Source organism: Somniosus microcephalus, chromosome 27 (assembly GCF_052327205.1).
Source record: "Somniosus microcephalus isolate GS21.2 chromosome 27, FLI_Smic_1.0, whole genome shotgun sequence".
Classification (NCBI taxonomy): Eukaryota; Metazoa; Chordata; class Chondrichthyes; order Squaliformes; family Somniosidae; genus Somniosus; species Somniosus microcephalus.
In genome coordinates this window covers 17,503,806-17,528,558 of record NC_141013.1, presented here as the reverse complement: position 1 = coordinate 17,528,558, position 24,753 = coordinate 17,503,806, and the positions used below count along the sequence as shown (strand labels likewise).

At 44.8% G+C, this 24,753-nt stretch overlaps 1 protein-coding gene across 1 annotated transcript in view; it reads left to right on the top strand.

Moving 5' to 3' along the window:
- Window positions 1-16,136, top strand: part of igdcc4 (immunoglobulin superfamily, DCC subclass, member 4) — a 131,640-nt gene extending 115,504 nt beyond the window's left edge. The window contains exons 16-20 of the mRNA XM_085968588.1: window positions 2,340-2,477; window positions 3,901-4,015; window positions 5,420-5,657; window positions 9,093-9,257; window positions 14,126-16,136. Of these exons, the coding sequence (XP_085824714.1) occupies window positions 2,340-2,477; window positions 3,901-4,015; window positions 5,420-5,657; window positions 9,093-9,257; window positions 14,126-14,827 (1,358 nt within the window). The 3' untranslated portion in view covers window positions 14,828-16,136. The remainder of the gene's footprint in view (window positions 1-2,339; window positions 2,478-3,900; window positions 4,016-5,419; window positions 5,658-9,092; window positions 9,258-14,125) is intronic.
- Window positions 16,137-24,753: the final 8,617 nt, after the last annotated feature.

Genomic DNA, 24,753 nt, shown 5'->3' with positions numbered 1-24,753 from the left:
TAAAATTCCAAGTTGGGATGGTGTGTGACTTGGAAGTGGTGGTGTTCCCATGCGCCTGCTGCCCTTGTCCTTCTAGGTGGTAGAGGTGGCTGGCTTGGGAGGTGCTGCCGAAGAAGCCTTGGCGAGTTGCTGCAGTGCATCTTGTAGATGATGCACACTGCAGCCACGGTGCGCCGGTGGTGGAGGGAGTGAATGTTTAAGGTGGCCAATGGGGTGCCAATCAAGCGGGCTGCTTTGTCCTGGATGGTGTCGAACTTCGAGTGTTGTTGGAGCTGCACTCATCCAGGCAAGTGCAGAGTATTCCATCACACTCCTTACTTGTGCCTTGTAGATGGCGGAAAGGCTTTGGGGAGTCAGGAGGTGAGACACTCGCCGCAGGATACCCAGCCTCTGACCTCTTGTTGCCACAGTATTTATGTGGCTGGTCCAGTTAAGTTTCTGGTCAATGGTGACCTCCAGGATGTTGATGATGGGGGATTCGGCGATGGTAATGCCGTTGAATGTCAAGGGGCGGTGGTTAGATGCTCACTTTTTGGGAGATAGTCATTGCCTGGCACTAGTGTGGCACGAATGTTACCTGCCACTTAATCAGCCCAAGCCTGAATGTTGTCCAGGCTTTGCTGCATGTGGGCATGGACTGCTTCATTATCTGAGGAGTTGTGAATGGCACTGAACACTGCAGTCATCAGCAAACATCTCCACTTCTGACCTTATGTTGGAGGGAAGGTCATGGTTGGGCCTAGGACACTGCCCTGAGGAACTCCTGCAGCGATGTCCTGGGGCTGTAATGATTGACCTCCAACCACCACAACCATCTTCCTTTGTGCTGGGTATGACTCCAGCCAGTGGAGAGTACCCCCCAACCCCCAACTCCCGATTCCCATTGACTTCAGTTTTACTAGGACTCCTTGATGCCGCACTCTGCCCCTGACATCAAGGCAGCATTTGACAGTAACTCTTGCCTCACCTCTGAAGTTCAGCTCTTTTGTCCATGTTTGGACCAAGGTTGTAATGAGGTCGGGAGCCGAGTGGTCCTGGCGGAACCCAAACTGGGCATCAGTGAGCAGGTTATTGGTGAGTAAGTGCTACTTGATCGCACTGTTGATGACACCTTCCATCACTTTGCTGATGATTGAGAGTAGACTGATGGGGCAGTAATTGCTGGATTGGATTTGTCCTTTTTGTGGACAGGACAGACCTGGGCAGTTTTCCACATTGTAGGATAGATGCCAGTGTTATCACTGTACTGGAACAGCTTGGCTAGAGGTGTGGCTAGTTCTGGAGCACAAGTCTTCAGCACGACAGCCGGGATGTTGTCAGGGACCACAGCCTTTGCTGTATCCAGTGCGCTCAGCTGTTTCTTGATATCACGTGGAGTGAATCGAATTGACTGAAGACTGGCCTCTGGTGATGGAGACCTTGGAAGGAGGCTGATGTGGATCATCCACTCGGCACTTCTGGCTGAAGATGGTTGCAAATGCTTCAGCCTTGTCTTTTGCACTCGCGTTCAAGCTAAGATCACATGCTGACGAATAGTCACTTGAACACCATGGGGGAAGAATTCAGTTGTTTGCGCCTCCCGTTAGCGCCTTAAGAGGGTGCCAATTGGGGCGCAAAGCAACTAGCGCCCTGGCGCGGCGATGTTTGTGCCGCTCACGGAATTAACTAGACATTTTGCGGCGGCGCTAAACACTTCCGCCACTATCTCCTGCGCCGGCAGATTGTGACATCAGTCGAGTGCTTAGCGCCCCGGACCGGATATTGAGTGGCGCCCCCTGCCTTACCGCCTGCCACTAGCAACGACAGGTTGAGGGGAGCGTTGTGCTGTCAGAAAGGGGCTAGAGGAGCGCTATTTAAAGGCGACCGCTTCCTGCCTATTTTTGTCGGTGACATTTTTGCACCACACAATCAGAGAGAGAGAGAGAGAGAGAGAGAGACAGACTTCTGGAGAGATTCAATGCTGTGTGAAGGAGTTTTGAGTACTGAGCAGCACTTTGCAGGTTTATTTTGATTTGCCCTTCCTTGCTTCACCAGCGCTCTGAGGTAGCGCCTCGCTCCTCGGCCTTTGCGCCTTAAGACAGGTGTGAAGCGCCTGATTTAGCGCTCCAATCACCTCCAGGAGCGATAGAAGCCAAGTTTGCTGTCGGAGGCGATAATTAGCGCCAGCCGCTAAACTTTGCGCACGGCCGATAATGGCGCCCCGAACGGGGCGATACCGAATTTTTCCCCCCATGACTTTTTGCCTATAAAACAGAAGTGTCAAGATATCGATTGGGGTTAGGATGTTGGTAACAGTTTATGATGAAAGTGTCTTCAGTCGTCATTTTTGTTATATTTAGGGCACATCTTCAGCACTGATGTGCAGGGATTAGAGAGTGACACTCGCTACTTCTTCAAGATGGGTGCAAAGACCGTTGTAGGAACAGGACCATACTCCACGGCAAAAGATGTGCAAACCCTAGCTAAACGAATATTAGGTAAACTTTGTCAGCTATTATTGGCTATGCATTGAAAGAACACCGAACTAGAATGGTAAATGCAGTGGTAATATATGTACAATATTATTTACCTTATTAAGCCAAAAAATCAACATTAAATACAACCAAGCCACAATTGTAGAATATTAAACATACTCTGTCAAACCACAATTATGTACAATATCAAGTATACTGTGCTTGTAAACCAAGGAAAAAGTCAAATCAGGTGGACCCATTTGAGATGCAGTGCAGTTTCTCTGCTGCATCATACCATACAGTATTTTTATTTGTTGAAGTGGTGAATTCCCATGACTGTACAGGTGGAAAAAGCAGCTCATAAATTACCCTTCAATACATCAACCAGAGTTCTCTGATTCACCATGATCAATCCCAAAATTTAAAAAAAAACATGTTTCAATGCTTTTTCTTACTAATGTTCTCCCTTCCCCTATTCTCCCAAAGCTGTTGATTCCTTGCTGGGGTGTATTTCATGGGCATCCGTCACCTTCCAGTATGTTAACCAAGTGGTCAGCCTGATCCACCCCTCTTGCCATCGCTCCCAGGAGAAAACTGGCGTTATTCCTTGGGGTAGCGGTAGGAAGGTCCTGAAGTCCATTTCACCCCAGTTTCGCACCTCTTGATGGCTCCAGTCTCAGCTGAGACCGTCAGTTGGGGGAAAAAAAATGGATCTAGTCTTCACTGCTCTTCTGCCCCTTTAAGTGGCCTCTTCGCTCTTTTAGCGCTGCACCAGCAGTCTCACTGCAGCACCAGCGGCATTTTCCATTCTTGCAGTAGTAGGCTAGCCGAGATGCCACCAGGAGTTGTCCCACATGCATAATGACCCCTGATCCAGAAAAATGTCAGATTAAGACTAGGTCGGGGCAGTGCGTGGAAGTCCGGCCCCAACCCTCATGGAGCAGGATAAGGAAATCTCAGACCATTATACCCTTTTAACAAATGTTGTTATAAATGAAATATCCTTATAAGAAATGTCAGGCTATGTTGTAGCGGAATGAGAACTAGGCTGATGAATATTAATAATGCTCACGCTACCCTTTGCCTGCTGAAACGTTGCAGAATGGCTTCTCAGGGCTCATTTCACTATTTGTGTGTTAAGCTGACCTGCCCTGATGATGCAGAACGATGCACCATTCATCAAATTGAATATGGAGGTCATTAATCTGCTACCTAAAGTGGTGAAGTGTTTATATTAAACTGCAATGAAATGTGAGCGAATATTAAACCTTCTAACAAAGCTCCTTTCATGGAATTAAATGGAGTTACGTATGCTTTAAAACTCTGGAGCCTGAGAGTCAGGTGTGTGCTAATTACATTGCTGGGGTGATGATGTACACATTGAATTTTATAATCACTGATGCACATTACAGAAGTGACAGGCTACTGACTTTTTTTTTGCTATCAGGGCTGCACGATCTTCTTGATGTACATTCTGTGACTGGCATCATTGTGGGTGTCTGTCTCGGACTGCTTTGCATTCTCTTCTGCATCTGTGCCAGCTTCTGCAACAATAAGCGGAGGTAAAGAGCTTAGTCCAACCTAATCTATTCGTACTGTTACTCATTTTGGATAATTAAATCTGCAGTAAGGTGTTCAGGCTGTGTTAGCGTGCATCAGTTAGTAATTCCATTGACAGGTTTGTATTGTGTTGGCGTGTATCAGATAATTAATTTGGAAGATTATTGTACAGGCTTCATTTAATGATGGGAAATCTGTGCAACTGACTGATGCCCCCACAATTATAATGTTGTTATTGTGCAGATCAATTGAAAAATATTAATTGTTTTTGTGCTTAAATATTTAAGTTTACAGATTTTTTTCTAATTTTTATTTTTAAGTAAATGTACATGCTCATCAAGATGTATAATGTCAGTACTGGGGCATGTAAATGAACAGTTTCCTATGATTTGCTTGTAGATCAGTATCAAGCACCCAGGTCAGGTATAATGTAACTGACATTACTCTTCCATTATTGAAGGTTTCCTTTTGTTCTCTATAGCAGATCATAAACGCAAGTATAAAGAGCAAGTTTATGATTTTGCTACAAATAGTGGAGGAAAGGATCTCTCCGCCCCCCTCCACACCACGTCGTTATGACTTGAGCCCAGTCACAGAATAGCAAGCCCACTGCACGTCTCATTCTTGTGGACTCTGAATGAAAGCACCATTTTAATTGTGAATAGTCATATGCTGTGGAGCTGCACCCATTCAGCACTGAGTGACAGCATAACACTAGTGGAAGTCTGTCTGCCACTGGGCCTGTTGAGACACATTTCACGTGGGACCCTGAGATGCCAGAGAATTTTAATCCCCTAGTCTGACTCCGGTTCCAGAGCTGAAAGACCATTGTTGTAACACACTGCACAACTTAATCTGAGAGAAATTTTCAAAGATTGGTTAGAATTTCATTTCCTTTTCTATGAAGTGTGCTCCTAAAGATTCTCCTGAATATTTTTTTTTTCACCATACCCCTCCTGGTTTGTCCAGCTTGTGTGGTGTTAATGGTTGAGAAGTGTGGAGATGGACAACATGTTCTCTAGTTTCTTCCTATGCTAATGCAAGAGCAAGCATGAGAAAATGTCACGAGCTGCCTGGGATGAGTCTCTGTTTTCCACCCTCTTAGGTTTTTTCCTCCCTAGGACTCATTCCTGGATTTCTCAACTAACCTGAGTTTACTACTATGGCACAGCATGCAAGAGCCTGGTCATGGTGTGCCATCCTGTTAGTATGTATAAAATTTAAATGTAAAACATCTTTTTCATGGGTTCTATTTTGTTGTAACCAAAGTCCAAACAGAGAAGAAAGGACAGTTTTGAACATGAAGATTAATAAGTAATCTTCCAGCAATTTGTTTTTAGTTGATGCTGAAGTAAAATGGTATAAATAGATATAAAAAGTAATGTTGCATATCATTTCATTTTCAGAGAAGGTTCCTCAGGCCCCGATTCCCACCTGACAACTGAACATGCTCACTACCGCAGGGCAAGGAAAGCTTCCTCAACTCTCAATATTTCCCTTCCCCATGCACATGAGCTTGAAACACTAATGTCTACTCCGGCTGAAGATCTGTCCCTGCCACTTACCGAGATAACTGAACTCACTGAGGTACAAATCTTTACAGATACCAGTCTTCCAGATGATGACATTCAGATAAAATTAAAGGTATTTTCTGTCTTTTTAAATCATCTTCTGAATACAGTGGGATATGAAAGTATATGGTATTGGAGGTTAGGGGGTCAGCTGATGTATTGGCACTCCCACAAAATTGCACTTGGTGTGTGTCTGTTTTCCACCAGAAAAAGAAGAAAGACTTGCATTTATATAACGCCTTTCACATCCACTGGACATCTCAAAGCGCTTTACAGCCAATGAAATACTTTTGGAGTGTAGTCACTGTTGTAATGTAGGGAATGCGGCAGCCAATTTGCACACAGCAAGCTCCCATGAACAGCAGTGTGTGATGATGACCAGATAATCTGTTTCTGTTATGTTGATTGAGGAATAAATATTGGCCAGGACACCGGGGATAACTCCCCTGTTGTTCTTCGAAATAATGCCATAGGATCTTTTACGTCCACCTGCGAGAGCCGATGGGGCCTCAGTTTAATGTCTCATCTGAAAGACGGCACCTCTGACAGTGCAGCATTCCCTCAGTACTCCACTAGACTGTCAGCCTAGATTTTTGTGCTCGAGTCCCTGGAATGGGACTTGTGCCCACAACCTTCTGACTCCGAGGCAAGAGTGCTACCTACTGAGACACAGCTGCCACTAGAGGAGGGAGGACATTGCTGAGGAATTAATTATTTTCATTTTTCTTTGTTTCACCTATCTCCCATATAACATGGAATTAGCTCACAAAACTAACATGGAGAGTCAAAAGAATAACACTTTTTAAGATACTTTTGACACCATAATATTGCTGATGTAATCCTCCCTTTCCATAAGGTATTAAAGGGTTATTCTTTTTCTACTGCTAATCCATCAGCACTCTGGTGATAAAATTGTCCTGTATTTCTCTTCTAATACAAATGTTTTCTTTTACAAGTTGTTTTATGCCCATAGGTATGCCACCCTTAAGCTTCAAGGGTGACATAATGAAAATGCTACAGGTTATTTTTCTTCATGCATCTCAATTTGTAACTTTGCTCCAAGCATAATATGAGCCCCTACCCCATGTGCTTCAAGTTCTTGCTGTTAGTTCATGCACTGCATATTTCTGGTCTACCTGTTGAGGCACAGGCCAACTTGCTGGAGATTCCCTTCACTGGTAAGACCCACTTCAATGAGCAGGTGGATGTTCAGTTGCAACGCGCTTGAAAGAAACTGAAACAAAACCTTGAAACCATTCTAAATGCGGTACGACAAGACACACGTCACTCAAGTTGGGACACTCGCTCCACAACCTGGGTCTGTTAACTCAGCAGCCCCTCTTTATTTTATGCTGAGCCTACTCCCACCAGATAATAAGTAAAATGAGACTTTCCAATGGGACTCCTGCACCATTAACCCGGCAGTGGATGCACTCTTCATTTTGCAAGGGAACTCTGGGGAGCCACTTGGAGCTTTGGAACAGAGAAGGACCATCCTGCAAATTAATCTCTGAGCCATAGAAACTATCCACCTGGGTGACCTTTTAGAATGAGTCAGGATTCCTAAACTCAGAAGCTTTGTCTTGTGAATAATTATTTCAGAAGAAATGGCTCCACCACAGCTGTTACACAGAATGAGATTTTTTAATACAGGAAACTTTCGATTAACCGGCCCCCAAATAACCGGAAATGTCGGTTAACCGGCAAAATTCAGGAGTCGGTTTCAGCTAACTTTTATAACTTTTATTACTTGCACAGCAACAAATTGAGGAAGGCAAGGGTTTGGCTGCAGCTGTTGCCAAGTTACAGAGACACTTGCAACTTGTGGACGTTCTTCTGAAGAAACAACAGGGTTTGTTGCTTCATACGGAGCTCTAAGGTCCGTATCTTTCACTATAGTGTTCAGTTATTCGGAATTGTTGCTGAACCGGCACCACCTCGGTCCCGTCCGTGCCGATACCAGAAAGTTTCCTGTATAATCATCCACCAGATCTTCCAGCTGCTCAATGAAAGCCCTTCCCAGTGAGAAGTATCTCCAGCAACATAGCCAGCATACCTACCAGCAGCCTAAGAACAGAAGAGATTTTATTTCTTGGGCCATCTGGTTCCCATCCAGTCTCCCTAGGAACTAGAACTGCACCTTTTGAACAAACAAGATGGAGTAGGTCAAAAAGCATTGTGCCACACATTAATCAAGCAATGTATTCAGGGAACTGATTCGCTAAGTGGACATTAAGACATCTATTTGTATGTGATCAAAAATACCCAAAATTCCTCCAGTTCGATGCCCGAGCAAAAGTCTACCAAGGCACTTGCTTTCAAACTTCGATTAATACCCAAACTATCTAAACAACAACTTGCATTTATATAGTGCCTTTAACATAGAAAAATGCTCCAATATGCTTCACAGAGGCATAAGGCAGAAATGGACACTGAGCCAAAGGAGGAGATATTATCCTCTGTCATATTCTTGCTTGTGGTGGCAGACTTCTGAAACTTAAGCAGTTGTACAACTGCCCTATCCAGTTAACAGTCTGCAAGATCAGCACTTAATAAGCACACTCAGCTTTTTGGAGAATTTTTTTTTTTTTTTTTAGTACCTATGGAAAATTTTGACTGATACTTCTCAGGATTTCACATTTGTAGGTACTCAGTTTCAGGCAACCCTAGATATAATCCCCACTACTGAACTGTGTATTTAAAAATTTTTGGATACTTTTCCTCTGATAAAAATGAAGAGTTTTTTTTTTGGTAAGAAGCAAATTTAAAAGTCCTTGTCGAGGGAAACGGCGATGTAAGAAAAGCTAAAATGTCACCGGGTAAATTTTTAACTTAACTTTAGCATGAGGAATTTACAGGAGTGTGCTGGAATATTCTCCCCTTGCCTGGATGAGTGCAGCTCCAACAACACTCAAGAAGCTTGACACCATCCAGGACAAAACAGCCCACTTGATTGGCACCCCATCCACCACCTTAAACATCCACTCCTTCCACCACCGGTGCAACATGGTTGCAGTGTGTACCATCTACAAGATGCACTGCAGTAACTCGCCAAGGCGCCTTCGGCAGCACCTCCCAAACCCGCGACCTCTTCCACCTAGCAGGACAAGGGCAGCAGGAGCATGGGAACACCACCACCTCCAAGTCACATCATCCTGACTTAGAAATATATCGCTGATCCTTCATCGTCGCTGGGTCAAAATCCTGGAACTCCCTCCCTAACAGCACTGTGGGAGTACCTTCACCACACGGACTGCAGCGGTTCAAGAAGGCAGCTCACCACCACCTTCTCCAGGGCAATTAGGGAGGGACAATAAATGCTGGCCTTGCCAGCGATACCCACGTCCCATAAAAACGAATTAAAAATTTTTTTTTATTTTTTATTTTTTTAAAGTTGCTAGAGATGCAATATTTGAGAATCTTTCCCGAATTTCTCCTTTATTGTTTCACTTTTGGTGAGTGATGTTTTTTTTTCCTTCTCTTCCCTTCTACTCTGCCCTCCAAAAAGCCTGCCTGGAATGGCTCTGTTCATCACAAGTGGGCAAACGATGCAATTTGCTATAGCAGTGCAATTCTACCAGATTCAGCCTGCAAGATGAATGAAGCCCCGAGGCTTAACCCTGGTACCAGTGAAGATGATCTACATGGAAACTTTGTTTTTGACAGTATTATGGTATGTAATTGATTATTCCTAACTCAGTTTTCTTCAGAGAAGTTAATTTCAACTAGTAATTTGAAATCAAGAGGTGGTCATAGTAAAAATGTAGAAACCATTTCAGGGTGGGAAATAGAGCAGGCTTGAGGATGTGATAGTTGAACACATACCTCATTTTGGCCAAAAGTCAGACCTGTTGAATAAATGGAAATGCACTAGACGAACATATTATTCATCTCCTCCTCCTCCTCCCTCCCTCCGTAGTCCCATGGTTCCTGTGCTGCTGTGACCAAAGAAATGTCACCTGTAGAAAATAATTTAAAATTATTTCCAGTGTTCAAATATGTTATCTATGAGGAAAGATTAGCTAGGCTGGGGTTGTTTTCTTTGGAACAGAGGAGGCTGAGGGGAGACTTAATTGCGGTCAATAAAATTGAGGAGCCTAGATATAGTGAATAGGAATCACCTATTTCCCTGAGCAGAGAGGTCAATAACCAGGGGGCATAGATTTGAAGTAATTGGTAGAAGGATTAGAGGGGAGTTGAGAAATGTTTTCACCCAGAGGGTGGTGGGGGTCTGGAACTCACTGCCTGAAAGGTGGTAGAGGCAGAAACCCTCATCCATTTAAAAAGTACTTGGATATGCACATTAAGTGCTGTAACCTGCAAGGCTACGGACCAAGAGCTGGAAAGTGGGATTAGGCTGGACAGCTCTTTTTTGACCGGCGCAGATACGATGGGCCGAATGGCCTCCTCCTGTGCTGTAAATTTCTATAATTCTAATTAGATCCCTTTTTATCTTGAACTATGATTGAAGTATTCTAGATGATTTCAGTTTCTGTATATATTTATATACACACCCTGTTTGTGTTGGACAAAAATGCATCAATTTTTTTTAACCAATGGAAGGTGCTTCTATTGTAGTGGAAAAGGCCTCAGCTGGCTCACAACTGAATCTCATGCAGATAGCTTTTAAATCAAAAGAATTAAAAATGAGGATCTCTTGTAGAAACTGGAAAGGGAAAGATAGGTTACGTAGGTTATGATTGCAGAAAACAGGTGTCTTTCTAATTTTCTTAGTTAGAAAGGCAAATTTAGCCATGTCCTTATCATAGGATCCAAGGTTGTGACAATACTCCATATATTTTGATCCTGTGCTTTGAGTATGCCACCCCAGCCCTGAAATCCGTGTCTTCAAAATCTACTTTTTTTTCTTGCACTGCACCCATAATTTTGTTTTTCAAACTGCGTACAATTCAAGCTTGGAGTGCTTTCTTCATTTAACCAAAAATATGACCCAGTCATCCCCATTGTTTTCTTCCATGGTATATGGAGTGTGCTATTATTGGAAGAAAAATTACTGTACTTAAGTTAATTAGTAGACCTACCTTTGGTTGTTTAAGAAGCCATGATGGTTTGAATTTTTTTTAACCCGAAAAAATAAAGTGGGTTACATAGTGTTCCACTGCACTTGTATCCATTGATAGCAGAGAATCCTGCAATAAACGTTGAATATAACAGGAGCATGAAGTTAAACGTTCTGCGATTGAATTTCTGCGGGGGTTCTCCTAATCGTCCGCTATAACTTTGGCGGAATATCCGCTTTTATGTTGTTTCTCCAGGATTTCTGCTGCTCTTCTGGTGAAGTTATTGTTATTTAAATTGGCCTGTCCAGGTTGTTTTTTTTTAGGATCCTGGAAGCCCAAGGTGTCGATACTGGTCAACATACAGCAGAGAACCTCCAGAAAATACCATGCTTGGTTGTCATTTATGAGACGAGCATACAAAAGCAAGAAAAGCTATGCTCTTTAGGTTGTAAAGTAACACCAACAACCAGTAATGTGCCCCTTAGAACACCATATAGGGAGCAAATGAAGCCAGCGAAAGAAAATGCATATTAGCATACACTTGAACTTTTACACTTAGCTGGGCTGTGGTCATCACGGTATGCCTCTTGGCATTGATCCAAGCAATACATTGCCTGTATCAAAATGTACCTACATAGTGCATCAGCATGGTTGCGTCAACATCTGTCAAAGGCTGTAAATTCTAAGCAAAATGTGTTCATTTCTATAATATTGGATTGGGTTTCTTGTGTACAAAAATGCACTACTGTTAATTTTGGCTTGGAGTTAATGAACTGTAAGCTCTATGGGGAAATTAGGCATACTTGGTTTAACATTCTGACCGAGCTGTCCCGAGGACGCGCTTGGGTATTTACCCAAGATCATTAGCCATTTTCATTTCGATCGAAAAATTGTTGCTGTTCCTTTTTGATTTACCCATCACAAATAAAAATGAGAACATCATTCCCACTATTTAGATACTCACAGGACCCAAAGTTATTGTGTCTCTCACACAGTCCAATTTAGAAAGTCTCAACAGTTAGTCGCTTCCTATGATGTTTAATCAAAATAGGTAGTTGATGACATTCTACACTACTGCCATCTTGCAGAGAATCCCAGAAGCAGTTTAGGGGACATTATACCAATTTCACAGCTACTTCCTGGGCATCTCATTTGATAGCATGCCAGTCTTTGTGCATTTACTAAAGATTCCAGGCTAGTTCTAACTGTGGCACAACACAGTTCAGCTGCTTCATCAGTGACCTTCCCTCCAACATAAGGTCAAAAATAGGGATATTCGCTGATGACTGCAGTTTTCAGTGCCATTTGCAACTCTTCAGATAATGAAGCAGTACATGCCCGCATGCAACAAGACCTGGACGACATGCAGGCTTGGGTTGATAAGTGGCAGGTAATATTTGCGCCCCACAAGTGCCAGGCAATGACTATCTCCAACAAGCGAGGGTCTAACCACCACCCCTTGACATTCAACGGCATTACCGTCGCCAAATCCCCCACCATCAACATTCTGCGGTCACCAATGACCAGAAACTTAACTGGACCAGCCACATGAATACTGTGGCAACAAGAGCAGGTCAGAGGCTGGGTATTCTGCAGCGAGTGTCTCACCACCTGACTCCCCAAAGCCTTTCCACCATCTACAAAGCACAAGTAAGGAGTGTGATGGAATACTCTCCACTTGCCTGGATGAGTGCAGCTCCAACAACACTCAAGAAGCTTGACGCCATCCAGGACAAAGCAGCCCGTTTGATTGGCACCTCAACCACCACCTTAAACATTCACTCCCTCCACCACCGGCGTACCGTGGCTGCAGTGTGTACCATCTACAAGATGCACTGCAGCAACTCGCCAAGGCCCCTTTGGCAGCACCTCCCAAACCCGTGACCTCTTCCACCTAGAAGGACAAGGACAGCAGGTGCATGGGAACACCACCACCTCCAAGTTCTCCTCCAAGTCACACACCATCCTGACTTGGAAGTATATTGGCCGTTCCTTCATCGTTGCTGGACCAAAATCCTGGCACTCCCTCCCTAACAGCACTGTGGGAGTACCTTCACCACATGGACTGCAGCGGTTCAAGAAGGCGGCTCACCACCACCTTCTCAAGGGCAATTAGGGATGCGGAATAAATGCTGGCCTTGCCAGCGACGCCCAGATCCCATGAACAAACAAAAAAAACAGTTGGTCCAGACTCCTGGTGTTAGCTACTAATGTGGAATCTCTCTTAAATTTGCACAACTTGGTATATACGCCTACAGTGTCTGGAAGATGTGGAATGAATAAAAATGACATTGCCTACCGGTTATAGTCATCTTCATTTTTCTCCACATGTCATGATCTTACCCATCCATCCCTGCAGGCTTTGCAGAGGTGCATATTTTGGGGGCAGGCTTGTTGAGAGTTGTTAAGTAGTTAGTTCTCATTTCAGTATCGGGTCAAAATGTGATGGTGCAGGTGCTATAGGGCTTTATACAAAAGGAGAGCAGAAGATATATGGGATTGCCAATCGGTAAGATCATGGCATTTTCATGCATGTGATCAGCACGTAGCTTCCCCAAAACAGATCAAGCTAGCTGTACAATCTACTAATAATTCAAAGTTCTTTTTGCACTTTTTTTGAATTATCCAGTCATTTGAATAAAACAAAACACCATGGAAATTAGTGCTTCAAGAAATGTGAATTATCAAATAATTTGAATTAAGCAACTTTAAGAGGAATAGCCTGTATCTTTCTGGTGTACAAAAGTTGTATATCATTTGAAGAATGAAAAAGACATACCAGATGGTCCTTTTTCTTGGTTCAGCATCAATACTTTGAGATGCACTTAATTGCATGTCGCACTGAAAATTTATAAACCACAGAAGCTGTAAGATGAAGGCTGTATACGTTTTGTCACCAATGAATAGACTTGGGTTCTTCACATTTGCAACAATATTTTAAAGTTTATCTTACATTTTCAAAGGAGATTTGGCTTCCGGTTTCTCTGGCAAACTCCCAGTTACGTAATGTTCACTCAATAATTAGATATTTAGGCTTTTTGATGAAGGGACAAGGAAAGCATGCTTGGGAAGAACAGGTGAATTTGGACCTGTGGTTCCCAAAACTTTCCACCACTGGGGTTTTCCTGGAACTGTTGTAGACTAACTGATCGGAATTGATTGCTATAATTAGTCAACAGAAGGTGAACTAAATGGACCGTCGTCTTTCTTCGTCTAGCAATTCCGATGTTCCTATGAAGTCAAACTCAATTTAGCTTATTGGTCATATAAGTAGGGAAAGTGAATTATTGTTGCACAGAATTGGCGTTTTCATTGCTTGTGGTACGTTAGCAGCAATGATACTAAAATGCAGTAAGTATAGAAATTCAAGGAATTTGTTGCAGGTTGTCATGTCATGCTGTGCCAAATCACTTACCCAATTATAAGCCGTGATGTTAACTGAATTAGAATCTGAATCTTTCACGTAGGGATTGGAAGAAGCCAAATAGTAAAGTGATTTTTTTTTTTAATTCCCGAACAGGGTGCAACAAGGAAGGAAAACCTTCCTTCAGGTTTGAATCGTATTGAAGCTGAAGTTATTGTTCATTCTGAATTATCAGCATCAGAAAGAAACTCCACTTGTGAGGACCAGGATTGGCAAAGTAAGGAAGATCTTCAGAGTAAGTCCACCTCTGCTTTATCCATGGAAGATCTTCACAGTGAGTATATTCCTGTGTTATCTGCTGAAAACTGGAAGAGTGAGAAAAACCTTGAGAATGAGTGCACTGCTGTTGTGTCAGCTGAAGACTGGAATGAAGATGATCTTCAGAGCAAGTGTACTCTTGCTTTGCCTGCTAAAGAGAGTCAGTCTCTTGAGATTTGCCAGAATTCTTTGTCTCCTGTTGCAAATGAAGTGATGAATTGCATCGATGCAGAAAAGCACAGGGATGTCCCTGAGCCACAAGACAACTCATCGTTACATTCTAAAACTAAAAGTAGCGAAATGAAGACAGTCGAATCCCATGGGCTCACCAATGGCTTTCAGAGCAGTGAGGGTTGGCAAAGCTCAGTTAATGGTTTCACTTTAAAAAACAGAAACTCTGAGTCATCATGCCTGAAAAATGCAGATACTCTCCCTGTTAGATGCCAGCCCTCGCTCGCAGGCGAGGAAGTTGCTGCTCATCATTTCATTGCCTCTAGTATCAGTACTACCTCAGCATCTGAGAACGACTTGTGTCCATAATCGTTAACACACTACCGACTTTCCCAAATACTGGGGTGATTCCTGCAATTACACACTCTGCGAGTGCCTATTACCACATCTACCAAGGATCCTTGCACACCACTGGGTCAAGATTGAGCCTGAGATCAGTTACCAGGTTCCTGTACCTAGTATTTTAGGTACATGCTCCTCTGATGGAATGATCTCTTTTTATTTTCTGAGAGGACTTTCTCTTATTTAATGTTATAAAGTGAAACTGCGTATTTTAGAGTAGCATTTATAATACTTTCACCTTTCTCCAATACAACAGAACTACCTCATGTCTGTTTAAAATATTGAGTGGTATTGTACTCCATTAGTTTGGTAGCTTGTTTTTGTAGCCATTTTATTTTCATTATCTTTGCACAGGTTTCAAAATGACCTCTTTCGTATTCCAATTGGAAAATACTTAAACAGCCAGTGCTGATGAAATACTACAAACAAAAATAAATTTACGAGACAGATGCACATGCACCTTTTCAACCATGCTTCACTGTATCTGTCAAACTCAAGATAAATCAGATGTCAGGTAACTTTGAGAGTGATTTTAGATGTACACGTAATGAATGTGAAATCTGACACTTTTTTTCGAGGATAGTGTGCCAAATTGCAAGTAATGCTGGTGTTTTATCATTCTGACAGATCGGTGAATTTGGCTTGAAAATGTGTTTGTATCTTGTGGGCTGCCTTGTATCTGATGAGTCGCTGACATATACACTGGGAACTCCCTCGGGCGTTTCTCCCAATCGACTGCCAGGAGTTCGGCAGAAACTTCAGAAAAGGCGCATAAATAGGGTTTCCACAGAAGTTAGAGCTGTCGATTGGGAGAACACCCAAAGAAATTCCTGGTGGTGATCTCTATTTAACTTGCAAAGGAAAAAAAAAAAAAGCGTTTCTGCAAGACGCCTGATGGGGTGGGGGGGGGAAATACTTTGGATGATGCTGGTTTAAATCTGAAGCTTAAGCCTTACTTTGAACCCACCATCTTCCCTTACCTGCAAAATGAAGATTAAGCCTTATCAGGACCCAATGCCACATCCTTACGTGCAATTGAAAACAATTCTCCACCACTGCAAAACACATTTTATTGCATAAAAATAAGTAACCTTCATTTGTGTTTACAATTTTGGGATTGAAGACTAGTAAATTAATGCATATTTAATGACTTTCAAAAATGCATCGTCTACTGTTACTTGATTTTTAGGAGCACTGTACATACTAACAGTTTTGCTGACTGTACAATTTCCCCAATGAACTTCTATTCATCTATGTATTAAAATTCTTATGTCACGCACTTCCTCCGATCACACTTTGTTGGTAGCAACCCGACTATATATAACAGTATATTTTTGACTCGCTATGAGCAATGCTGCAGGAAATCTGCAGTATTTTGCTATTGCTGCAGGAAATCTGCTAGTTTATTTGATTCTCAATTACAATAATATTTGACACTTCTTGCTCAATCATCACTTCCTCCCGCCTGTCCTGAAATTGCCAGCGATTTGGCATCTTGCACAACTGCCTATTAAACAGTATCAGCAGACTAGTCCGGATGTCGCAGTCAAGCACAATCCTATCTTCACCCAGTTTCCATGTATGCACGCATCTCAACAGAGGTCAATGGATAGTAATCAGGAGAAAGACCCATAGTTTAATTTTTAATCCTCCTCCCTAACCTCCAGGGTACTGAGACCAGTTGAAGCACCTCCACCACCACCACCTGACCAAGACCAGCTAACTGGACACTGAAGAAGGATCAAATAACTTAGTGCCATACCAGTTGTTGCATTCATCAGTGGAGACAACAGATAGCCAATCATTGAACTTTTAACAGAAATATGACTGGTTTATTTAACAGCCTTTGATTGCAGATGCAATGCATTAATAGGTCCAGCTCATATAGCAGTTGTTAGAGTTAAAATTAAAGAAACGCCTTTGATCAACTTTTAACTCTGAAGATGAAAAGCAAAAATGTCTATTGTAAGATTTTTTTCTCCCTTTTCCCCATCTGTAGAGTCCCACTAAAGTACACCCTCCCTTGACAGCAAAGTGCAAGCTTAATTGCCAGACCTTTGCCTATAATGGTAGCTGATGACCAGACCCAACTTAATTCTGTGATTTTTGCCTTGCTCCACTTGCTGCCGCCTCATACGTGTTATATGCATGAACCTGCATCATGCAAATTTGCCACAATACATTGCTCTATCACGCAGACCTTTTAGCGGAAATGTACAGTTGACACAATTGCCCAAGTGATGTAGAACAAGTTGCATTTGCCAGCATGTCTGTAAGCAAACCAGAGTTTCATTTCTGTTTTGATAGAATCTACTAATACTTCTAATTGCCTCTAAGATTTCTGCTATACATTGTGTTAGTGTCGGAACTAGTAAACAACTATTTTTCAATAATCATTGTAGATAATGTGCAAAATCAGTGAATATAAAATAAACTGTACAGCTAGATACTGTGCTTTAAAGAATGCATGTTGGACATTGAAAATGTGAAGTCTGCAGTCATTACCCACTAGTTTCATTTGCAGCTACTGCAACTAAGTTTACCTGTGAAACCATCTTGATTCACATTTCGATTGAATGTTTTCCATCACACTGATTCAACATCGTTTCCTTGCATGTGATTTTTCACCATCTTGTTTTTTTCCTGCTTGAAAAAGACCAGCCCACCTAGCTGGAGAGATTATTCGGTACCAATGGTGGTGCTCTGGTGGTCAAGCATAAATCTGGTGAGACTACTTTTTTGTATGTCTGTTGTGAAATGTTTTGAGATTAAGGTGGTGTGTGAGGGTTTATAACAATTCAATGAACAAGATAGTGGTACCTGCTTCGTGTCTAGCTAGTGCCAGTCCTAAAAATCAGTAGGTAGTAGACACTTGTAACTATTTGAGGACTGCAGTATTATTTTGACAATGGGGGTAGAAATTAGTCTAGATCCATTTTCTTTCGGATCGATGGAAATTGGCGAGCTGCTGGCGCTGGTTGTGCCTCCATAGGCAGCTCACCCCAGGAGGGAAACCAATTTCGGGGCGCCTACCTCGGTGGCAGTGGCATTGTGGTGAGCCCCGGAGGGAGTTTTGAAGTAGGCTACAGGGTGCTGATTGTGTCTCCTGTGGAGTCGGTGGAGCACTCCTGTTTTGAAAGGAAAAAACATTCAAAAACTTAGCTTTGGTTGGTGGCCGCAGAGGCCGCTGAAGAATCCTGAATGGGGAAGGCCCAATGCCAGTCCCGTTCATGAAGTGACCAATTTGTGAAGGGGGTCCTTTTAACAAGTGTTGGTCTCCGAATTTACATATTCAAGGCGCCTTGTGCCTGTTTTAAGTGTCTGCCCGGGATGCTTAAAATATGGGCCCCACGAATTTGGCAGCGGGACCAACGCCTGTACAGATTGGGCACAGACACTACTAAATTGGTATACTTTTGTGCCTGAAAAATGGGTGCACCACACACCAATTTCTACCCCATGAAGTTTTAGTGGGGCCCAGTAGTATACTAGGGCTCAGCAATGCCAGGGCTTGAGTTGTGTAATAAGGATCCCATGTGTCAAGGCTGTTTCTGTTAGAAACAGATGTATTCCTCATGTTTTGTAATCTGTTATCATAGTTACTTTTATATTGGTTTAAAGTCAGATTCAAGGAGCCAGGTCACAGGCCTAGGTAAAACCAGATTTACAAAACTGGATTTAACAACACTGATTCTGGACTCCTGGAATCTGACTTGCAAGGCCCTACTGTATATCCTGTGATAATCAAGTGTGTATTTGGTAACAAAAATTCATTTGCAGCAACTGGAAAGACCTTTAGTCCTCTTAAGGGCCGGCAAAACATTCTTGCAACAAAGGTGGTTTCTTGGTTCACACTGAATGGACAAGCCCTCGTTGTTACAAACTGCAAAATTATATTAGGGCAGGTTCAGAATTGTTTACACATGTGGAATTGACCTGATTGTATCAGATCTTTCTGGCTGATCTGCATAGTTTATAAAGTGGACTGGAGCCGCTACCTCAGTCCACATAGGTAAATTTAAGCTGTTTCCTCTTTTGATTCACGGTTTGAGGTATTATACGTGATCATTACCTATGAAGATATCTAATACAGGTACTCAATACTATAAAGAGCTTATTCTACTGAGTTATCAAAAACATTTTTGCACAACGCAGTTACATGCGTTTAAGATGCCCTCTAGCTCACTTTGCATGAGAAGGTCCCATTTCCTCAGAAAACTGAATTTTTTGGACTGCATTTTCTTAGAGTAACAATATTAAGTTGTTTTTTTAACTTATTTTAAATATTTATGTAACCACTTTGATTAACTTTGTTTTGACCATGCAAGGATATATTCATAGAAAATCGCGCTTATTTTTTGAGGAGAGGATTGGATTTGAGATAGTGTGGTCTTAGAAAAACCTGTTTAGAAACCATTTTGGTCCAATGTTCGCATTGAGTTACAGTAATAAAATTCTGTAGTTGTCGCTAGTTTTGGCTTTGCTCTTTATACTCCATTTAAGGTAAGATTTTTTTAAATCAGAGGGTCACTTGTCCCTCGAGACTTTTCGTTCAGTTGTTTGAGGAAAAATAGTCTGAGATGGTCACTCTGCCTGTTACAATTCTAGCTATTTCCCTCAAGCAAGTAAAGGCAGTTAATTGTGTTCTGTGCCAAGACGTTGGAATGTAGATTTTTCAATCGGCTGTAAGCCCGACGGGCAGTGCGTAAATTGAGGCGCTGGCCCAGTGGGAAATTCTACAATCAGCCTAATTGTAATATGAGAGGCAATTGCCAAGCATCTTGGGGTTTTGCCCATTGAAGAGAGAGAAATGGTGTGTTGCTGCAGAACTTAAAGTTTAGCAGTTCGTGGGACAAGCATTGAGATTGTTGAAAGTTGGACACGAAGCATATTTCTGGTGAAAATATTTCTGGAAGGAGTGGAATAAGCCAAAGAGTGGCCTGGTTATCTGACGAGGGAGTAGAAATTCTTAGTGAGACAGAGGGAGATGACCCCTCTTTGGCAGTGAGCACCAGAGGTCTCCGGGGGAGCATCCCGAGGAATGGAAGGAGATTACAACCAGGATTAATGCCTCCTCCACACCATTGTGCATATGGAAGAGTGCAAGAAAGATTCAGTGACCTTATTAGGGCAGCAAAGGTTGGAAAATCTCTCCTCTGACCTTTAACACTACAAAGTTGCATGGCACTTGGAATTATCTCTGCCTCACACCGCCTTAAACCTTCCAACGTTACTGTGAATGTCCATGAGACGGAGGGCTGCCTTTTACACTCCAGTCCTTCACCTGGAAGTGTTTCTTCACTCATGTCCTTACAAGCATTCAGCCCAAAAGACTCCTCCCATCTAATGCACCTAACTATTGCATATCGATGTCGTCACACCTACTGCGGGGTGCATCCCGAGTCTCCAGTCTTACTGCGTCATCTCGACAATTACAACTTCTCATTTCTTTTACTCTCCTTGCCAGAAAAGACAGACCACAGCAACCATGAGAGATCAATGACATATGACTGAACTCCAAACTTTAGTGTGTTAAGACTATCTGGAAGATGCCCTCAATCTTTGGAAGGGAGGCTATTGAGTATGCTGGAGGTAGGAAAGTAGGAGAGCACCTGCAAGCTCTTCCTTCTCAACCTATTTTCTAATTCATAGAGTGCTAGAAAGCACTACTAAAACCAGAATGAGAAGGCTCTTTAGCAGAACACTATAGTCATCTGTTTTCTTTTTCTTCTAGATGAGCCAGATGAAAGTAAGGTAGCCTGCAAGACATCTGACTACGCCGCCATTTCACACCACATACCATCACACTCTCGCTCTCTCTCTTTCCCTCCCTCCCAAGCACTAGGAGGGATACATCCATCCTGGGAGATGGTGAGCTAGGGGAGAGTGCACTGGGTGAGAATGATAATGACAAGCTGATAGTGCCACAGGAGGGGGCAGCACGTGCTGTCCAGGTGGGCAGCTTGTGTTGCATCTCGGGAACTGAGACTAAAGATCTGGATCTCATGGATCCTGTTTTTTAAAAGAAGGTTGCTTTGAGTATCCAAGATATGTGTGGGAATTGGAGGCCTTGCCAAATGTGCTGCAGATGACTGGTTGGAGGAATGCATGTGTACAGCATTGTAGGAAGATTGCACAACATGCAGTGCACCGTGCAGATGTGGCCGCTGCAGGGACATCTGCAGTCATGCCACCCATGCCAGAAGCGTAAGGACAATAAGATGCTCAGATTGGCTAAAGAAGCCTGTAGTGCCAGACTGGAATAGGCTATTGCTTCTGGCCTCAACAGAATTGGTTACAATTTCTAGATAACTGAGAGGGCTGTGGTAAACCACTGTTATAGTTATCACTGTATATTGTTCTCACTGTTCTCACTGTCACATCACTACACGAGGTCGCCTCTTGTCGCACTGTTATACCTGGGCTGACCACCTCCGACTCCGCCCATTACCTGCCCAGGTATAAAGGTAGCTGACTGGCTAGTATTCCTCCCTGTTGGATCGGATCACCCACGAGGGTGGGCTCTGTTATTTAGCCAATAAAAACCTTCAGTTACGTTCTTAACTCGTCGCCTTTTATTGGACTAATTGATAGGCATATCAATTTTATTGGCTAAATTTTAAAGATGTCTGATAATGAACAGCAACAGCAAGGAGCTCACCCAGCAGCACAGCAACAGCAGCCTCCAGACAACGGGCCACACCAGCCGGCTTGGCTGCAAGCCTTGAAACCACCATACCTGGATCTAAACCCACAGGCACCAAACGCAGCCCTCAACTTCAAACACTGGCTGGACTGCTTCGAATCCTACCTGGAAGAATCCGGCGCCCCGCAGAGATCCAAACTAAGACTTCTGAACGCCCAAGCGAGCCCGAGAGTATACGCACTCATACAGGACACGACTACGTACGAGGCCGCTATCAACCTACTGAAACAGCAGTACCGCAGCCCGGTAAATTACATGTACACCAGGCACCTCCTAAGATCCCGCCCGCAACAGCCAGGAGAGTCTGTAGCTGAATTTTTACGGGCGCTAAGAGCACTCGGCAGGAACTGTGACTTTAAAGCGGTGACGGCTGTTGAAAATACGGAAGATAATATCCGCGATGCCTTTGTGAAAGGCCTACGGTCCGACTACTCACGGCAAAGACTGCTTGAAGCTAAAGACCTCGACCTGGACAAAGCTGAAGCCCTCGCTCTCTCCCTGGAGGTGGCCCATCAGGACCAGGAGGCGTTTTCCAGGTACTGCTCGCGACCCTGGGACTCGGGGCCCGACCCCTACCGCAATACCCTTCGCAGCCCCCGGGACCTACCTCAGCGTCGGCGTCCCGGACCCGACCGGGCCCGCCACCCCCGGTACCGGCTCCGACATCGGGCACCCGCGATCGGGCCGCCGGCTGCTTCTTTTGCGGCCAGGAGAAGCACCCGAGGTCGCGCTGCCCAGCCAGGAACTCTACCTGCACAACCTGCAGGAAGAAAGGCCACTTCTCTAAGGCCTGCAGGAGCGGATCTTCAGAGGCCAGCAGTGCCTCATGCGAACTGTGGGGGCGGCCATCTTCTTTCACGGCAACTGAGGCCAGTATCCCCACACGTGAGTCATGTGGGCGGCCATCTTTGATCAAGGCAACCGACCCCAATAGTGCCTCATGTGAGTTATGGGGGCAGCCATCTTCTCCGCCATTTTGTCCTACCTCGTGGGAGACGCCATTTTACACACCACGCCCGACTGCCACCGGGCCCCCGGACCCGACGACCGCCTCGCCCGCAGACGACAACGACTCGCTTACCTACACGCTAGCCTCCGTCACTCTGGATCAAGCCCGCCCACACCACCTGTCCAAGTCGATGATGGACATCAAAGTAAACGGCCACGCCACGACCTGCCTGTTCGACAGCGGAAGCACGGAGAGCTTCATCCACCCAGACACGGTGAGCCACTACTCCCTCCCTGTCCTGCCAACGCGCAACCGAATCTCGATGGCATCGAGGTCCCACGCCACGGACATTAGCGGCTACTGTGCTGTGACCTTGTCGGTTAAGGGTACAGAGTATAAAAACTTTAAACTCCTCGTCCTCCCCCAGCTCTGCGCTGCCGTCCTACTAGGGCTGGACTTCCAATCCCACCTCCAAAGTGTAACCCTAGCATACGGTGGACCCCTCCCCCCACTCACAGTCGACAACCAGCGAAGGTTAAACCGCCCACCGCGTAACACCTGCAGCCTATCCACCCTCAAGGTGCCGCCACCTTCCCTGTTCGCTAACCTCACCCCCGACTGCAAACCCGTCGCTACCAAGAGCAGGCGGTACAGCGCTGGGGACAGAGCTTTCATTAGCTCTGAGGTGCAGCGTCTCCTGAAGGAGGGCATCATCGAGGGGAGCAACAGCCCCTGGCGTGCCCAGGTCGTGGTCGTTAAGACCGGCGATAAAAATCGCCTGGTCATCGACTACAGCCAGACCATAAACAGATACACCCAGCTGGACGCATACCCCCTTCCCCGCATATCTGACATGGTCAATCAGATTGCACAATACCGCGTATTCTCGACCATCGACCTTAAGTCGGCCTACCACCAACTCCCTATCCACCCCGAGGACCGCCAGTACACCGCCTTCGAGGCGAATGGGCGCCTATACCACTTCCTTAGGGTCCCCTTCGGTGTCACTAATGGGGTCTCGGTCTTCCAAAGGGAGATGGACCAGATGGTTGACCAGAACGGACTGCAGGCCACATTCCCCTACCTAGATAACGTCACCATCTGCGGCCGCGACCGGCAGGACCACGACGTGAATCTGGAGAAATTCCTCCGTACGGCCCAACGGCTGAACCTCACCTACAATAAGGAGAAATGCGTGTTTAACACAGCGCGCCTTGCCATCCTTGGCTGTGTAGTAGAGAACGGAGTCATCGGCCCCGACCCCGAAAGAATGCGCCCCCTCATGGAGCTACCCCTCCCCCACTGTCCAAAAGCACTTAGGAGAACCCTGGGGCTTTTCGCCTACTATGCCCAATGGGTACCCAATTATGCGGACAAAGCCAGACCCCTCCTGAAAACCACATCCTTCCCCCTCACGGAAGAGGCGTGCGCGGCCTTCTCCCTCATTAAGGGAGACATAGCCAAGGCCACAATGCACGCAGTGGATGAGTCAATCCCCTTCCAAGTGGAGAGCGATGCATCCGACTTCGCCCTAGCCGCTACCCTTAACCAGGAGGGTAGGCCGGTAGCCTTCTTCTCAAGGACCCTACAGGGCCCCGAGACCCGACACTCGTCGGTCGAGAAGGAAGCCCAGGCAATTGTGGAGGCAGTACGGCGCTGGAGGCACTACTTGGCAGGCAAACGATTTACCCTCCTCACCGACCAACGCTCGGTTGCCTTCATGTTTAATAACAAGCTGAGGGGCAAGATCAAGAACGACAAAATCTTGAGGTGGAGAATCGAGCTTTCCACCTATGATTATGAGATCTTGTACCGGCCCGGTAAACTGAACGACCCCCCTGATGCTCTTTCACGCATTACATGCGCCAGCGCGCAAAGTGATAGACTTCAGACCCTCCACAATGACCTCTGCCACCCCGGAGTCACCAGACTCTACCATTTCATTAAGGCCCGCAACCTGCCATACTCCATCGAGGAGGTCAGGACCATGACCAGGAACTGCCAGATCTGTGCTGAGTGCAAACCGCACTTCTATAAGCCGGACAGAGCAAGCCTGATCAAGGCCACCCGCCCCTTCGAGCGTCTGAGCATCGACTTCAAGGGGCCCCTACCGTCATCCGACCGTAATGTGCACTTCCTCAACATCGTTGATGAGTACTCCCGTTTCCCCTTTGCCTTCCCCTGCCCAGACATGACCAGTAACACGGTCATTAAATGCCTGAACAAACTCTTCGCCTT